We start from the raw sequence: 19,608 nt of genomic DNA on the forward strand, positions 1-19,608 counted from the left end.
AAATGAGTGGCCTTCGATGGGTCCCTGTGTGGGGAGAAAAGTTTGCACCTAAAAGTACAATAGTAATTTTAAATGTATAAATTAATAAAGAAAGTAAAAAAGATCCAATGTGGCCCCACATAGGTACCATGTGCACAGTGACTAGTTATCAATAAAAACCTCTAAAAAAAGGAACTAGGTTTTGCTGTCCCAAACTTATGGGCCAACTATCCAACCAATCAGAAAGAGGCATTTAAGGACTTGTTTGCAAATTAAATTTCTACAATTATCCTAAATTAAACTCTAGTTCTTTCCCACTTTGAAGAGTAACTCTCAAGGACTAACCGGAATGAAAAGTCACTCTTAGAACCAGTGTTTTGTTTTAATCACTCTCAAAGACAGGGTTAGTGAAAATTCAAGTTTACCCTTGTATGCAAGAACCAGCCCACTATCAATTTCGTTCTTCAGGAAACACTCAAAACACACAACCCAAAAAACCCGATATCACAACCTAAAAAAAATGAGAGCACAACACAAAAAGAACGGCTATCAAAAACTTGAACTTGGTGGTTCAAAATATGAGTTTTCAGGATGTGGCTTGCTCTAATATTCATAGCTACCAAACTATGAACTATCACTGTTCATAGTCCAATTGTGTATGAACAAAGAATGTTCATAGCTCATGACTATAAACAATCATTGTTCATAGTCCAATTGTGGTATGAACAAAGAATATTCATAGCTCATGACTATGAACATTGATTGTTCATAGTACAGTATGGACTATGAACATTCATTGTTCATAGTTTACCGAACTATAAATAATCACTGTTCATAGTCCAATTGTGATATGAACAAAGAATGTTTATAGCTCATGACTATGAATAATCATTGTTCATAGTCCAATTGTGGTATGAACAAAGAATATTCATAGCTTATGACTATGAACATTGATTGTTCATAGTACATTATGGACTATGAACACTCATTGTTAATAGCTCATAGCTATGAACAATAAGTGTTTATAACTGCCGAACTATGAACAATCACTGTTCATAGTCTAATTGTTATATGAACAAAGAAGAGTTTATGACTATTTAATTAGTATCACGTACTTTCATTTTTTTTTCCTAAATGGTACCCATATTTTTTTTCTCGCCTATTAGTATTTCGAACTCTCAATTTGTTTCAATTTAGTATCTCAGTCACTTTTCAATCTCATTCCGTCCAATTTCGCTAATGGATTTATTATTCAAATTGACTTTTTTTTTTTTTTTTTTTTTTGAAGCAGAATGTTGAAAATATCCATAGAATGATTATGTATCAACCATAATATCCGCTACGTAAAAGAAAAACAAAACCATTGTCTAAACATTAAGTTGTTGAAATCTTATAGGAAACTAAATGATAACAAAAAACATAATTCTCTGCTTATGCAGCACCAACACTGCCCTTGCCCTTCTTCCTCTGGAGCTTTTTCATGTAGAACTCTAGCTCCTTTCCTTCTAAGATGTATCCATCAGCTCTGCCACACTGACCAGGGCGGGAAGAGATACATGCCAGTAGCCTCCCACCACCAAACTGCTCTTCGATGTGAGAATCCAGTTTCTGCTCTTCCTTGCGCTTCTCCAGTTTCCTAAGCACATGCTGACTCTTCTTAACTTCTTCTACAACAGCCTCACCCTCCTCGGAACCTTCCTTCTTGGCAGCGGATTTCTTCTTCCTGCCAATTTCTACCCCATAGTGTTGAAGATACCACTGCCTAAATGGTGCAGCGTCTACTTGAATGATGGCGCTCTTCACCAAAGTCTGAGTCCTGACAAGCTCGTTGTTGGAGGCATTGTAAACCACATCAAGAAGACGGGTCTTCCTTGAAATTCCCAGATACGATTTCACAGAGTAATCTCGATGAATTCAATGTTCCCAATTAGATTTAATCATGCACAAGCAAACAATTATCTATGACAATCAAACTGAAAAAATAAAACGAGATAAGACCGCGAGAAATTTTTTTTTACGTAAACCCAATCACTGGGAAACATCCACGTCACTACCTATCTCAGGTAGTGAGATAAAAATCCACTATATAAATCAATCAGTTACAAAGTAAGAATACTCACAACGAGGATCAAGTCCCATGATTACCCGAATATCGTACTCCTCAATATTGTAACCTTTCGCCTCCTTTCGCAGGAAGAAGATTCACTCCCTTCGCAAGAGCTACCAACAATTAACACGTATGGAAGAACTCAATTTAGTGATCTCATGTAGTCGCAACAATAAGATCACTGGATTGACAAGATGAAGAAATCCACTTCAATATCTCCAGCAAACTTTCTGGTGAAAAGCTCATCTTTACCGTGTGAGTTTTTCTCTTTTTAAAGGCAACCTCGAACTCACTCGATCAACCCTGTTACGACTCTCTTAACAAGATTGCATATCCGAGAATCTCGAATCTGTTTTAATCTCTCAATCGATATCCGATTTTGTTGATGTCGATCTTTTTACTTCCATGGTTATCACCGTATTTCCCTGACTGATAGACTCAAAACATAGTTTAGGCAAGAAATGGGCCAAACACACTATGGGCTTTTCAATCTCCCCCTTTTGGCCAATTTCGTGACAAAACCTTACAGAGAGCTTACAAACAATTCACTGGAAAATACATCAAAAGACTTCCTGCTAATGACATAATGATAATTACAAAGGACTCAAGAAAACTCAAAACACAAAGTTCCAGTTCCCACACATAATTCTCCCCTCACTTCAAATCAGCCCGGCTCTCTTCTTATTTGACTTCATCTATAGCATAAACATTTCCGAAACACTCACAGTCTCCACAAGGTTTTCAACACCTCATATCATCCAAGTCAAAACTAAACCAAAGATCTTTATGCTTTTCAAAAATCATGCATTCTCTTTGGAATAAGACCCTCCGCTGCACATAGAGCAAACCAGTGAAACATCTCCCCCTTTTTGTCACGAAAGGACAAAAGTGAAGATGGGTAATGAGCAACAGAAATTTACGCAACAGAAGCAATGAGAAACGTAGCTAACAAAAGACGAATCCCCCTAAATGAAAAACCCCCTAAATGAAAACAAGTAGGGGTGTATGTGGAACTCCCCCTCACTAAGATATCACCATACAAAACATAGAACTGCAGGAGATAGCCTATTGATGGAAAGGAAATCTACAAACCAGGCCATGAGACATCAAATATGGACACATAAGAAATGAAGGCAGAGAAAAAAAAACACTGATAATATATGAAAAATAAAATATTGCAGAGTAACCACAAGCAACAACCAAGCAAGTAACCCATGTGGCAGCAGGTTCTGACCTTGACAAAGAGAGCAGTCACACATTAAGATGCAAAAAAAAATGAATAGGGCTACTGCAGGACTCAAAAGAAGTATCCACTAAAGACACGCTCTTTAAAAAAAACAAGAAAGCATGGAAATGTCAGAAGGAATCGGTCAATAAATGTTGCAGTAAAACTTCCATTAAGCATTTTCAAGGATTACACACACTTGACAGAGACTTCCTTACATCATCCCAGAGTAAGAGAGTTGAGGCATTAGTCATGCTGAAACTGTACCAAAATCACAAGGACAGAAAACACTCCCGCCAATATACGCAACTTCCATTTGAACGCTGACAGCATAAGGAGTGACACAGAAGGAGAGGCCAGTAGAGCAACAAGTAAAAATGTTACCTGTTATGAAGAAAAAAATAAAAAAGAGGATACCACCAGCAGAGAATATGAAGTGAAGGAGTAACACGCTCTGCAAGAAGTGGCAGGACAACTCTGTACCCAAAAACAATGAAAGAGGAGAACATGAAATGCAAACATGTATAAGAAGAAGTTAAGCACATTCATAAAGAACCATTCAGAAAATGGCATTGGCAAGACTAAACTTGTAACTTTCGACCACATGACATGAGCTGCAAAAAAAAAACAAGTCATATAATGCATTGAAAACAAAATCACAATGCGTATTAGGACCATAATGCAAGACTTATAGTGTAGACTTCTGTTTGTGCAAGAGATCAATGCTCAACACACATTTGTGAAGCATAGTTTCCATCGGGAATGATATGACAACAACTAACTATATGAAAATGAAAAGCAGCAACTCAAGAAAATACAAGAATAAGCATTAGTATTATTCGTTCTTCCTTCCTTTCTTTCTTTCTTTCTTTCTTTTTCTTTTTCTTTTTCTTTTCCTTAATATATATAGATATATTGGAGAGGAACCATCCCTTATAACAGGCTTTCGATTGGTAAGTCCAGACCAGTTGGTCTTAGATTACCAGGTGGAAACCCCTACGAATCTACCAACCCAGGTGGTTACATGCCTGTGCCCCAAGAGAGAGAGACTTTATATACTGGAGAGGAATCATCCCTTGTAACAGGTTGTCGATTGGTAAGTCCAGACCAGTTGGTCTTAGATTACCAGGCTTAAACCCCTACGAATCGACCAACCTGGGTGATTACATGCATGTGCTCCATAAATTAAAAAATATAATATTGAGTTGCACAGATTTCACAAACGTATAGAAAATATATATGTCATAGAAGTCCGGTGAAAACTATAAAACTCAAATAGTAGTGTGAGTGTGTAAGATGTGTGTGACAACAGAAAATCCAATATAAGAGAAGCATTATGAAGCAATGCACAACTGGATTAAGATTGCAATGAATGACATGAACTGCAATTTAAAACCTGACATCTCACACACATGGAAACAAAGAGCAAAATAGTCAACACATGCCAGTAAAAGAATGCTACTTCATCAATATACTTAACACCCCCAAGGATGCAGAAAACCACTTCGAACTCTTCTTCATTTTTTTTTCAATCTAGAAATCATGGACATAAAATCCAAAAGAGAAACTAAAACCTGGGAAATAAAAAAAACTAAGAAAATTTCAGAACAAACGACACTAGCTAGTCAAAAGCACAAATACCAATAGATTTCCTAAGGAATTCAAACCTAAGGGAATCTAAAGGTTTAGTGAACAGATCAACTAATTGACTATCTGTATGAACATACTCAACACAAACCACTTTACTCTCGACTTGGTCCCGAATGAAGTGATGCCTAATGTCAATATGCTTAGTTCGAGAATGATCAACAGGATTTCTGGAAATATTGATGGCACTAGTGTTATCACAAAAAATAGACATAGTACCCTGTTGTAGCCCGTAATCCCTCAACATTTGCTTCATCCAAAGCAATTGGGTGCAGCAACTTCCAGCAGCAATGTATTCAGCCTCAGCTGTGGACAAGGAGATGGAATTTTGCTTCTTGCTTTGCCAAGCAATAAGGTTGTTACCAATATAATAACACGCACCATATGTACTCTTCCTATCATCAGCATTACCAGCCCAGTCGGCATCTGAATAACCAGCTATTGCACAATTAGTATCTCTAGTATACCACAAGGCATACCTAGAAGTAGCATGAACATAACGAAGAATGCGTTTTACTACAAGGAAATGAGACTCCTTAGGACAAGCTTGATATCTAGCACAAGCACCAACACTAAACGCAATATCAGGACGACTCGCAGTGAGATACAATAAGCTTCCAATGATGCTTCTGTATAATTTTATATCTCCATCTTTACCAGAGTTGTCCTTACTCAACTTAGTCGTCGTACTCATAGGAGTCCGAGTATGCTTAGCTGAGTCCATACCAAACTTTTTCAGAATATCTCTAGCATATTTAGACTGAGAAACGAAAATCCCATTGTCTAATTGTTTTACCTGGAGACCAAGAAAATAATTTAGCTCACCCACCATACTCATTTCAAATTCAGTTCGCATAAGATCAGCAAAGGAAAGAGCACGGTGTTCAGAGGTGGAACCAAACACAATGTCATCCACATAGACCTGAGCAATAAGCACATAATCTTTACTATGTTGTACAAACAAAGTCTTATCTGCTCCCCCTCTAGAAAAACCCTGTTCTAAAAGAAAGGCAGTAAGGCGCTCATACCAAGCTCTAGGAGCTTGTTTAAGACCATAAAGAGCCTTCTTAAGACGATAAACATGAGTAGGATGATGTGGATCAACAAATCCTTTTGGTTGCTCCACATACACCTCCTCCTGAAGAATGCCATTTAAAAAAGCACTCTTAACATCCATCTGAAATAGTTTAAATTTCAGATGACAAGCCACAGCAAGCAAAAGCCTAACAGACTCTAATCGAGCAACAGGAGCAAACATCTCATCAAAATCAATCCCCTCAACTTGGGTATACCCATGTGCAACCAATCTAGCCTTGTTCCGAACAATAATAGCAAATTCACCAGTTTTATTTTTAAAAATCCATTTTGTGCCTATGACATTAATGTGTAAAGGACGAGGAACAAGATACCACACATCACTACGAACAAACTGACCCAGCTCTTCTTGCATTGCAAGGAGCCAATCCTCATCAACAAGAGCCTCATTGATATTCTTTGGCTCAATCACAGAAACATAGCAAACATAATGAATGGTATTCTTAATTTTATTCCTAGTTTGCATGTCATCACTCAAGTTACCAATCACATCTTGGACACAATGATGTTGTTGCACTCTAACATAAGCCTTATCAAAAGTCACTGGCTGGATGAAGCCAGTATTAGGTGCAAGGTCATTTGTGTGTGGAGATTCGTGTTCACTAGAAGGCGAGTCTGCTGCATTTATAGACTCAACATGTGAAGGTATGTTAGTGGTAGATGGTGTCGTAGAGAAGTGTTCAGGAGCTAGTGTAGTGGGACTTTGAACAAACATGTCATCTGCCACCTCATCATCACCAATAGTGTGCACAAGAGTATCATTAACAACCACATTACATGATTCCATAATAGTCTGAGTACGTTCATTATAGACTCTAAAAGCACGACTATTAGAAGAATACCCAAGTAAAATACCTTTGTCTCCCCGAGTATCAAATTTGGACAAACTTTCACGATCCCTGCACACATAACAAGAACTTCCAAAAATACGAAAGTATTGAACATTAGGTTTCTTGCCATACCAAAGTTCATAAGCTGTGTTTAAAGTGTTAGGGCGAAGATAAACCCTATTTACAATATAACAAGCTGTATGAACAGCCTCAGCCCAAATTTTTTTGGATAGACTCTTATTATGCAATAGAACTCGAGCCATCTCTTGAAGAACACGGTTCTTCCTCTCAGCCACCCCATTCTGCTGAGGGGTACGAGGAGCTGAGAACTCTTTCCAAGTACCATTGGCAATGCAATACTCAATGACACCTGTACCCTTAAACTCACCACCACGGTCACTTCGAATGTAAGTGATCTGGGTATCTTTTTCATTTTGAACCCGTAAGCAAATAGCTTGGAATTCCATAAAAGTGTCGGACTTCTCTCTCAAAAATGTAGTCCATGTGAATCTAGTAAAGTCATCAACCATCACAAGAATGTACCGCTTACCACCAATACTAGCAGTCCGCATAGGACCCATAAGGTCCATATGAATTAATTCTAAAGGGTACGAGGTAGCAATGTCCTTAACCTTTTTATGGGAACTCTGAATTTGTTTTCCGACTTGACAAGGTCCACAAATAACATCTCTAAGTCTGCCAAGTTTGGGAAGGCCTCTAACTAGGTCCTTTCTAGTGATTTTGTCAAGGTCCTTAAAATTAATGTGACCTAATCTTTGATGCCACAACTGAATCTCATCAAGTTTAGCCAATTTGTAACTAGTAACCAAGGGCTCATGATGGATTGCGTAACAATTATCAGAAGTTCTTGTACCAGTTATCACACACTGTCCTTTACCATTAAGAACCTTACAAATATCTTTTTGAAAACTGACAGTGTGGTGTTTGTCGCATAATTGACTAATACTAATTAGATTAGCCTGTAGATCTTTAACCAAAAGAACAATCTCACCATTAGGAAGACCAAGACCATCTATAGTGCCTTTACCAGTAACCTGTGATTGGCTACCATCGCCAAAAGTGACATTACCTCCTTTGAATGGAGTAAAGTTGCTAAACTTGGTAGCATCACCAGTCATGTGGCGAGAACACCCACTATCCAAATACCACTGGGCAGTTTGACGGGAGGCATGAAGAGCAGTAACAACCACCTTGCACGTGAGCTGTGGACAAAGGTCGTCTTTCTTTACCCAAATAGTCTTTAGATTCCTCGCTGAAGTATGAGAATATTGAGTGTGACGAGAGGTTTTGTACACATTCCTATCATTAGCCTTCATATGTTTCTTTTGCTGCATATTCATGAAACGGTTAGGAGTCCAAGTGTGATAATATGATTTTTGTCGAAAGGGCACATAAGAATTTCGAAATCCATTTTTATGAAAAGAAGAATAACGATTGTACCAACAAAAAGGCGCAAGATGTCCCATTCTACCACAAGCATAACATGTAAACACTTTATGTTTGACAATAGACTTTGACTCAAACCGAACCTTTTGAATAGGAAGTTTCTTATGAGCTCTTACACTGTTTCTGCTGACACTAGGAGAGACCATAGTTGCAGGATGTTCTTTAGCTTTCACAAAAAGTAATAGCACAAGAGGTATTAGAAGATGATGCATTAGCATCATTATAACCCAGACCTCTCTTGTCAGAATGAGATTTACCAACCCCAAGCATTTTGTCAAGTTGTTGAGCACCATTAGTGAAGGCTTGAAGTTGATGTTGAGTAAACACCAAGTCTTTCTTGGTCTGCTCAAGTTCAGCCAAGATAGATTTGCATTTTTCTTCGCTATCAAAATTCTTTCTCTCTAGAACATCAATTTTACTTAAAAAAGTTTGTTTTTCTTGTTCAAACAATTCAGCCTGTATATTGTACTCCTCAGCTCCAGATAAAACTTGAGCATTAAGTGCGTCAAACTTGACTATTATAATTTTATTTATCTTGTCAAGCTTGATACACTTGGCAACAGAGTTAGAGTACATCTCAGCCCAATCATCATCAGTAACACTCGACTCAAAATTATTCAACTTGCTACTTGCAAAACTATTTTTGTCAGATTCCTCAAGATCTCCACAAAGACTAGCACCATACACAACATACTTAACAATTTCATCAGCTTGGGAATCATCAAGTTCAATCTCGTCATCACTATCATCCCAAGTTATAGAAATGTTGGCTTTCCTTTTCTCTAAGGGTTTCTTATTCAATTTCGTAGGACAATTGTGAGCATAGTGACCGAACCTATTACACTTATAACATTGGACTTTTGAGAAATCAGTAAAAGACTTGTCTGGTCTATTTTCAGTTTTGAACCTATCATGAGGTCTTGACACTTGATTATTAAATTTCCCTTTATCAGTAAATTCTCTTCGATGTTTCATTTTCAATAGTTTCTGGAAATCTCTAGAAATAAGAGCAATCTCATGATCAATATCAAAAGACTCATCCTCTAGAGAGACATCGTTTTCAGAGAAATCCTTAGAAGAATTAGAATAAGATGAACTCTTGAAAGTTAAATTCTTATTTTTCTGAGGATTTTCATACTCTAATTCCATCTCAAAAGTGCGCAATTTGCTCGCAAAAGTCTCAATGGACATTCTTTTTATATCATGTGCCTCTTGAATGGCATCTTTTCGAGATCTAAACCTCTTAGGTAATGACCTCAAGATCTTGCGAACAACTTGAACATCTGGATACTCTAAACCAAAAGCCGTGCTAGAGTTAATCACATCTTGGAGACGGATAAAGAATTCATCAAATGTCTCACTATCTTCCATCTTCATGGTCTCAAATTGAGTAGTAAGCAACTCAAGCTTACTCTCTTTGACAGCACTATCACCTTCATGCGAAATAACAAGCTTATCCCAAGCCTCTTTTGAGGTGGTACAAGTGGAAATGCGTCTGAATTCGTTAGGATTCATGGCCATGAAGATAGCACTACGACCCTTATTATTATGACGAGACAATGTCTTCTCAACATCAGTCCATTGGTTTCTAGGTTTTAATGAATTTACAGTAGTGTCACCAGACCCGATAGTTTGAGTAGGATGAACCCAACCATCTTCTACAGCTATCCAAACATCATCACCTAAGGCTTGTAGGTAAGCTATCATTCTAGCTTTCCAGTAGGGAAAGTTTTTCCTATCAAATTGAGGAGGTCGATTAGAAGTACCAAACTTATCAACTTCCATCTAACATTTTTTTTTTAAGGAACAAAAAAAAAAAATCACGCCTAGGCTTTTAAACCTTTAAGAGTGTAACCGCTCTGATACCAATTGAAATTCCCAGATACGATTTCACAGAGTAATCTCGATGAATTCAATGTTCCCAATTAGATTTAATCATGCACAAGCAAACAATTATCTATGACAATCAAACTGAAAAAATAAAACGAGACAAGACACAGAGAATTTTTTTTACGTGGTAAACCCAATCACTGTGAAACATCCACGTCACTACCTATCTCAGGTATTGAGATAAAAATCCACTATATAAATCAATCAGTTACAAAGTAAGAATACTCACAATGAGGATCAAGTCCCATGATTACCCGAATATCGTACTCCTCAATATTGTAACCTTTCGCCTTCTTTCGCAGGAAGAAGATTCACTCCCTTCGCAAGAGCTACCAACAATTAACACGTATGGAAGAACTCAATTTAGTGATCTCATGTAGTCGCAACAATAAGATCACTGGATTGACAAGATGAAGAAATCCACTTCAATATCTCCAAAGAACTTTCCGGTGAAAAGCTCATCTTTACCGTGTGAGTTTTTTCTTTTTTAAAGGCAACCTCGAACTCACTCGATCAACCCTGTTACTCTCTCAACAAGATTGCATATCCAAGAATCTCGCATCTGTTTTAATCTCTCAATCGATATCCAATTTTGTTGATGTCGATCTTTTTACTTCCATGGTTATCACCATATTTCCCTGACTGATAGACTCAAAACATAGTTTAGGCACGAAATGGGCCAAACACACTATGGGCTTTTCATTCCTAGTGACAGCCTCACTACCCCATGAGAAGTTTCCAGTGTCCAATCTGAGAGCCCTCCACTTAACATTGCCTCCCCTGACACGAATTCTTCTCACAGTTTTGTTGCTGGAGAGTTTAGTGTTAGCAGGCTGGCGACCGAGCTCATACTTTCGTTTCTTCCTCTAACTTTTCTTCTTTCCACCAGTTGCACGTCTCTTGTGCATCGAATCATGAGACGTCTGAAAATGGCGAAATTTTTGAAACCAAACAAAGTTGTGATTGTTCTACAAGGTCGATACGCAGGTCGTAAGGCAGTGATAATAAAATCATATGATGATGGAACACGTGACAGACCATATGGACATTGTTTAGTAGCTGGTATCTCAAAATACCCTAAAAAAGTGATTCGAAAAGACACAAAAAAAAAAAAGCTAAGAAATCACTTGTGAAAACATTTGTGAAGCTTGTGAATTATAATCACATAATGCCAACTAGGCAACTAGGTATACATTGGATGTTGATTTGAAAGATATGGCTAGTTTGGAAACATTTGGGTCAAGGGATAAGAAGGTTACTGCTGCTAAAGAGATTAAAGCTAGGTTTGAGGAAAGGTTTAAGACTAGGAAGAACAGGTGGTTCTTTTCTAAGCTCAGGTTATGAGGTTTGAGATTTGGTTATTTCCTTTTTTAAATGTTTTGGTAAAATGGGGTTGTTAGAAATGTAATTTTGAGACTTTGGTTTTGTTTATGTTATGGAGTATTATGAGTTTTGAGATATTTTCAAGTATTTAATCACGAGAGATACCCATGATTGCTGACTATATTGAGAGAGGCGGCTCCTCTTTTCTTCTTCTTTCTTCTCAAACTCACTCTCTCTCTCTCTCTGTAAGTTTCTTGAAGTTGTGTATTCACGGGAAAGGAGCAAATTATGTTTCACGAGATTTTTTAGATTTTTCAAACTCAAACTCGCGGAAAGGAGTTGGAGAAACTCACAAGGAGCTTTTTAAACATACAGAATCATTCTATGTATATTTTCAACATTCTGTTTTTAAAAAAAAAAGAAAAAGAAAAATAATAGTCAATTTGAATAGTAAATCCATTAGCGAAATTTGACGGAATGAGATGGAAAAGAGACTGAGGTACTAAATTGAAACAAATTGAAAGTTCAGGGTACTAATAGGCGAGAAAAAAAGTACGGGTACCATTTAGGAAAAAAATGAAAGTACATGGTACTAAATAGTCATAAACTCGAACAAAAAATGTTTATAGCTCATGACTATGAACAATCATTGTTCATAGTTCAATTGTGGTATGAACAAAGAATATTCATAGCTCATGACTATGAACATTGATTGTTCATAGTACAGTATAGATTATAAACACTCATTATTCACTGTTCATAGCTCAACAAAGTTTCAAAAAGAAAAAAAACAAAAGCAAAACAAAATAGCGTGTTGAGTTTTTTATTTTTTCTGATCCTTGGTAATTCTCTTATTTTTGAACTGTAGACCTTCACTTTCAAGCGATTGTCAAAAGAAACAAGATAGCAAACCCAACAATAATAAATCTCGTGAAAATGAAAGAGAAAGACAGAGAAGGAGTCTGGTCAATCTTTTCTGATTTCCCTTGGTAATTCTCTTATTTTTGGATCGTAGACCTTCACTTTCAAGCGATTGTCAAAAGAAACAAGATAGGAAACCCAACAATAATAAATCTCATGAAAATTAAAGAGAAAGACAGAGAAGGAGTCTGGTCAATTGGTTGGAGAAGAAAGGGGTTTTGGGTTTTCTCACTCTTGTAAGTTCGTTCTATTTTACAAAGAAAAGGGTAAAAGTAGAATTTAAAAAAAAGAAAAAAGGCCAGGCCAAATTAGTTTGTCCTTGAGGGTTATTAAATTGTATAAACTGGGTTCGTGGGTTATTTAAAAGTGAAAATTGGGTTTGTGAGTGATTATAAAAAAACCTTGTCCTCTAGAGTTGTTTTGAAAGGGCCTTGGGACTTAATAGACAACCGTCTTCACACTGATTGTTCTTCCGTCTTTACGTTGCTGGTGTCGCAAAAGGAATGCGATTAGTGAAAAAAAGAAAGGACCTTGGGACCAATTTCTTGTTGAAATAAGGAGGGAACGAACGAACGAACATCTTCTTCTTCACGAAATCAAACCAAATTGCCCTAAAAAGCAAATACTTAGCTTTCTCTGTTTCCATCTTCTCAAACGATGGAACATATTAATGACGAGCCAGAAAATAACTTTAATGATGAGGAACATATATGTTTGGTAGTCTTGAAGCACTTGTGGAAGACGAAGAGGTCATAGGAGGCGAGGCTGATTTACCTTTGGAAATGACATTCGAATCAGAACAATATGCTTACAATTTCTACAATAGTTACACGCCCAATGTTGGTTTCAATATAAGATGGCACAAATTCTACAAACTTCCTAATGGCAAGTTGATTCCACAGCAATTTTGTTGTTCTTTTGAAGACCAACCAAGTAAAAAGAGAACTACCGTGAAAAAAAGAGCTACGTCAAGAACCGGCTGTAACAAAAAAGAGATCAAAATTGGAGAAGACGAAAAGTACCACATAACAAATTTTATTGCAAAACACAATCACGAAGTCGTACCTCTGGAAAAAGCTCATTTGTTGCAGTCACAGAGAAGTATCGATCCTGCTCAAGGTGCTTCGATGTCCAACATGCGTGCTTCTAGGATAAGACCAGGTGAAATTCATTCTTACCTACGCAAGGGTTCTCAGAATTTAAATTTTACTCGATCAGATTCAAAAAATTCATGCACTGAATTCTTAAAGAAAGGTGACGCTAATTGTCTCGTTGATTAATATTTCTCAATGAAGGAAAAGGAGAATAATTCATTTCTCCACAAGATTAAATGGGATGATGATAATCGAATCACTCATTGTTTCTGGGTAGATGCAAAATCAAGGTTAGATTACCATTTTTTTTTGGAGATGTTGTTTGTTTAATTTCGACACGACCTTTGGCACAAACGAATATAAGTTTAAGTTTGCACCAATAGTTGGGGTTAATTCGCATGGCCAAACTTGTTTCTTTGGTGCTGCATTGTTGTTCGATGAAACCACCAAGAGTTTTGTTTGGTTGTTCCAGACTTTTCCTGAAGCCATGGGTGGTAAAAAACCAAAGGTAATTTTCACTGACCAAACACAATCGATAAGTAATGCAATTGAAGAAGTATTCCCAGGTATTCATCATAGATTGTTGGGTATCTCACTAAATGCCTCAAAACACTTGCACCATCTTTTCATTAGCAATGAAAAGTTTCAACAAGATTTTAAGAATTGTATTTACAACCCTGAAACTAGAGGAGTTTATGTCATGGTGGCAATAGTTGTTTAAGGAGTTCGATCTAGAAGATAATGAATGGATGATGTCATTGTTTAAATTATGTAAAAAATGGGCTCAGGTTTATGGTAGAGAATATTTCTGTATAAAGGAAATAAATCACAATAAATATATTGCATATATTCCATAAAAGGATACACATGATCTATATCATGTGTGTATCCTTAACACTCCCTCGCAAATTCGACTGTCCTGGAGAGACGAGGTTGGAGCGTAGAAGTTGAAAATGAGGCTTATGTAACCCTTTGGTGAAGTTGTCAGCTAGCTGATCTGAAGAAGCAATAAAGTGTACTCAGTGAGTCCCAACAATGAGTCACTCTCGAATAAAATGATAGTCCAACTCAATGTGCTTAGTCTGACCATGAAATACAGGGTTGGAAGCCATGTAAATTGCACTGATGTTAAGTTGCCACAGAAAAGGGTGATAGGGCCTGAAAGTAAGAGTTGGAGCTCTTGTAGTACATGAGATACCCATGTAGTTTCTGCACACACATGTAGTAAGACAGTAGGTTGCTTCTTGGCAGTCCGGCCATGAAACTAAGGTAGAACTAACCCAAGAAGACACAAAAGCCAGTGGTAGAACGACAAGAATTAGGACACACCCTGCCCAGTCAGCTTCAAAGTAAGCCCAAATGGCAAGTGGAGTAGGAGAAGGATGAATCTGCAAAGTGGGGAAGGACTAGCTAGAGTTTAATTTAGGATAACTATAGAAATTTAATTTGCAAACAAGTCATTAAATGCCTCTTTCTGATTGGTTGGATAGCTGGACACCATAAGTTTAGGACAACAAAATCGAGTTCTCAATGTTCTCAAACATGCATTTAAGTTGGTAACAGTTGAAGCCTTTTAATTCACTGCCTTACGAACTATGGATAACACTTTGATGCCATGCATTCAAGCAGTGCATCAGCTAAGCTTCTTACATTATCCTTAAATCTTATTCTATAAACTAAACTTGCTGCTAGATTGCCATACTTGATCACCTATATATATTGGTCAACATATTGATTATTGTTTTTATAATCATTTATGTTACTTAATTTATGAACTCCTCTAATGCTTGTGTACTTGCCATCTATTAACACTATATTACTTGCCCTATGCTTATTACATTCTGCATGTGCTTGGATATATCATTCATATGAATATGGAAATCATATAATACCTTGTAAACATATTGTTATGTTTGTGACATTTCTTTATGCTATATGGTTTGTCTCTGTCAACATTTTTGAAAGTTCTTTTGTCCACACCATGAGTATATTTGCATGGAACTGTCGCGGCAGTGGAAAGCCTGTGATAATCCAGTAAGCCAGAATCCTCACGAAGATACTATCACCCACTAGATGGCTAGGTGAGAAAAACGGAAAGCTTACTGTCAAGTCGGTATACAAGTATCTCAGTAGAGGTCTTTGTAACAACCGAAGGACACCACTCTTTTGGAAGCGTATTTGGGACTTAAACACATTACACATCAAAATGAGTGAAGTTGAATGTTTCTCTGGCCAGCAGTTAGAAATGGTCTTCCGACAAGGGAGAACTTGCAGTGCGAAACATCATAAAAACTCTTTTGCACTGGAGGGATTTTATTTGTTTATTTTCTCAACATTTTCCAGTCGGCCTCAAAAGAGGAAAACATGGCTTTATTTTACTTTTGGATGTTTTCCTCGTTGTTGTTTCTCAGATGGTGACTTCAATTGCGTCATATTATTTTGTCAAGTTTCGATAATCAAAGTTCGTTTTATTAAGATTGTGTTAGGAAAATAAAAATATACAAGGGGTCGTTAGACACTATTGATGCAGTCGATCACCAATGTGACAATTGAAATCTAAAGTAGAAACATGTTCTAGGGGTCCTCCAATTTTTATATAGAGTGGAGGCCTACCATAAAAAATGTGGGGTTGCTATCAGGAAGAGAAGTACACTACTTTTAATTTAATGGAAACTTCAGACGTTGTATTAAAATATGCATATAATTAAGCTAGTTTTGCAGTTTATCTCCCTCTAAATTGAGGTTGCAGTGCTTGTGCAGTTCAAATGTTCAATCAATGAGCTAGAAGTTGAAGGATAAAATTATGGAAATTGAAATGAAACATAAACTATATATTCCTTTATATATTCTACTTGAATACATGTGGCTAATTACTCTCGTGACCACCATTTATATGTATTCGTAATTTCGCATTAGAAAACGCTCAACGGAACAAAACTTTTTCTTCCTAATCGAGTTAGACCGAAGATGTTCTTTTCCAACGATTGTCTTTCTTAGAGGTGCCGAGAAAAAAGAAGGGCCACACTCTTGATATATTGATGGTGAATTCATAACGTGAAGGGATTTATGAGCAAGGTTGTGGATTTTCCATGCCAGTAATAGAGATTCCTTTCATGTTGGTGCAAGTTGAAGTTGCTGGTCCATCTGGCAAAATATATTTATGATCGATGTTGGCAAGTACAACGTTCTCACACGCCATACTTGAACTGCACACCAAAGTAACTTCAGACTTAGTAGTTGTGGTGCCTCTGATATTCTTAAAATGAACATCACTAATCTTCACTTGCGAGGGCTGTAAAGGATAAAAAGAGTAAGCTATATGGCAATTTCAGCTCTTTTAGTTATAAATATATACTCGAAAAGATTACATATATGCAGATTAATGAAATGGTCTACCTTATTAGTTTCACAACCCTTCCCTGGGCAATACTCTTGATCAATGATAATAGGGTTTTTGACGTTGGCCATTATGATCGTTGTCTTCTAACGTGAGATTATTAGCTTTGCTGGGGGGTGATCCTGGACAACTCTTGACTCTAACACCATTATAAATGCCTATTAATGTACAATTTTGTACATGCACCCTGCTTACATCCTGCTCATTTGGATACTTGCCCAAACTTCCTACGCTGCAATTATACCAAATATCAATACTTTTGATTCAAAAGCTTCACAATATTTTAGAAAAAGTAATACTCAAGTTTATTCTAGATAAGACGTGTGTGAGTATGTGAACCCTACCTGATACCATGGCCTGGCCCACAAGTTATTTTCGAGATAAAGATATTGTTGCTGCCTGGTCCAATGGAGAGGCAATCATCACCAACACCAATTGTAAAAGACGTTATATTGATCTTTGTAGACTGACTTATGTGAATGCCATCAGTATTTGGGCTTTTGTTTGGGGCTGTGATGTTCAAATCTTGGACCAAGATGTCGTTGGTCATTAAGAAGTTCATGTGGAAGCCCTTACTATTTACCAATGCAATATTGTTAATCGAACCTCCTGAAACTTTGACAATTTTCAGAGTCTGCAAATCACATGTAGTTGATATGCAATCTTTCTTAGGATCAATCCAAAATTAGTATATAAAGACAATAGTTGCATAAATATATTAATAGAAGTGGTGTGTACCGCAGCATTACGAGGAGTACCACTTCTTTGTTATGCGATCTTTTGGTGTTTTTGTGTTTACTTTATTTCTTTTATGTCATTTGATAGAAAAATAACAACAGTTTGTTAGTTTACCACGATTTACCCTTAGATGTAAATCGGCCATTGATTGTGGCAGGATATTTGGAATGGGTGTTCCAACCACCTTGATGTTTCGGTGTAATGATTAGAGATACAAACTTTACTTACAATAAGGTAATTTTTGCATTTTCCTCCTACATTATGACAACCAGAGCGTCCTTAGGATGCTTCTCCTTGGCCATATCCATCCAACATTCCAGTACCAGCTCCAGTGATATTAATAGAAGACAAGTCCCTAAATTCAAGCCAGGTTGAGTCCTCAAAGGCACTCATATCTAGAGGAGCCTTCAATGTTCCCCTTATTTCAACATTTGGGGACTTATTGCAAGGCCCACAAAAAGACACCTGGCCTACTAAGAATTCTCCTCTAGGAACAATGAAGGTTGAATCCCCAGCGTGCTTGCATGCATCAGTCCAGGCTGCTTGAAATGCCTACAAAGAAATTGAAAAAGCGTGTGTTTAATTTTAGTGGTGAAGTATTGAAGTATATTTCTTTTTGTTAAATGTGCTCACTATTAAGCTAGATTAATTTTAATTTGGTATTTGGCTTTTTAAGCACACAATTGTAAAGTTCGGTAATATATATGTGAACGCGCTTTGAGGATCAACCTTGTGAGACAATACACTATTATCCCACATAGATATAGTTCTACTAAAAAAGACCCTGATAAATTCTCTCTGATTCAGATATTATAAAACCCACTGATTTACTATCGGTCTTGGCATCTACCACAACTCCATACTTTTTAACGTCAAAAACTCCTAGCAAACCATCTCCGGTAGGAGTTGGAGTTGAGGTTGGTGAATCAACTTTTGGGGCTGGAGCCATAGTTGGTGAATCAACTTCTGGGGCAGGAGATGGATTATGTCTTGTATTTGCCAAAGTGAATGCTAGCAAGTAAGCAAGCAAACATGTTAAGCATATTACATATACACAATTCTTAGTCAAGGCCATTTTTTCTTCAAATTGAGTTTGGAGGGAATATATGAAATGGTACAATCATGAAGTCACGACAATTTATATTGATCCTCAGTACTCAACTTAGAACACGCTGGTTTAACATTTGCTAAATTTTGGATGGAGTTATTTAAATGATAACTATTTTTACTTGACCAACTATTTTTGTTTGCCTTTTGTTGGTAGGCAGACTGGTATCTAGTTGTTAGCTTTTACAGATTAATACATATTTTTTTGTTACAGATTGATTTTAACTACTTTTTCCATGCTTGTTTTAAGTACTCCATACCCATAATGAGTATATTCCAAAAACTAGAATCATACACCATCAGGAAAAAGAAATATTGACAACTAACCTCAATATTTTTAAATCTGCTTCAAATACTACCTACTAAAGTAATAACAAAATTAAAACTATCTTGAGACTTGATCTTAATAACTTATTAAATAAAAAAAAAAATTGAAGTTATGAGTAATTTTGAAGTTACTAGCTGGCACATTATTCTTTGCAAAACGTAGTTGTAGCCCCAGATAGCACACTTTGGAAGACGACTTAAAAAATGAAAAAGAAATTTTTGTTACAAAATTACAATGAGTTGGCAGTATACAAGACACTGGCTGGCTGGCAGTGGTGGAGCCATGATTTTATAGGAGGATGGGCAAATTAATATGCCGACTCATTAGAAAACCGACCCAAAATTTATTACACCAAAAATCGGAAATTCCAAACATGTGTATATTAATTATCCAATTTTTTTTTAAAAAAAACTCAAAATCAAACAAAAAAATTACAAATGTCCATAGCGAGTATCCATTT

At 36.8% G+C, this 19,608-nt stretch overlaps 1 protein-coding gene and 3 pseudogenes across 1 annotated transcript; 1 reads left to right on the forward strand and 3 right to left on the reverse strand.

Moving 5' to 3' along the window:
• Positions 1-1,410: 1,410 nt before the first annotated feature.
• On the reverse strand, positions 1,411-2,021 carry LOC147488757 (small ribosomal subunit protein eS8 pseudogene; annotated as a pseudogene).
• A 6,491-nt stretch (positions 2,022-8,512) lies between these two features.
• LOC147488758 (uncharacterized) lies at positions 8,513-10,135 on the reverse strand. Its single transcript, XM_086574480.1, has one exon. The coding sequence runs from the start codon at positions 10,133-10,135 to the stop codon at positions 8,513-8,515; it is 1,623 nt and encodes a 540-aa protein (XP_086430606.1).
• A 1,027-nt stretch (positions 10,136-11,162) lies between these two features.
• LOC147488759 (large ribosomal subunit protein eL27x-like) lies at positions 11,163-11,584 on the forward strand (annotated as a pseudogene).
• Positions 11,585-16,642: 5,058 nt separating this feature from the next.
• On the reverse strand, positions 16,643-18,788 carry LOC147488760 (exopolygalacturonase-like; annotated as a pseudogene).
• Positions 18,789-19,608: the final 820 nt, after the last annotated feature.

The sequence above is a fragment of the Coptis chinensis genome, chromosome 7 (genome assembly GCF_015680905.1).
Source record: "Coptis chinensis isolate HL-2020 chromosome 7, ASM1568090v1, whole genome shotgun sequence".
Classification (NCBI taxonomy): Eukaryota; Viridiplantae; Streptophyta; class Magnoliopsida; order Ranunculales; family Ranunculaceae; genus Coptis; species Coptis chinensis.

What these genes read in the sequence shown, in the direction of transcription:
- LOC147488758 (XM_086574480.1), bottom strand. Translation starts at nt 10,135, where the DNA reads ATGGAAGTTGATAAGTTTGGTACTTCTAATCGACCTCCTCAATTTGAT.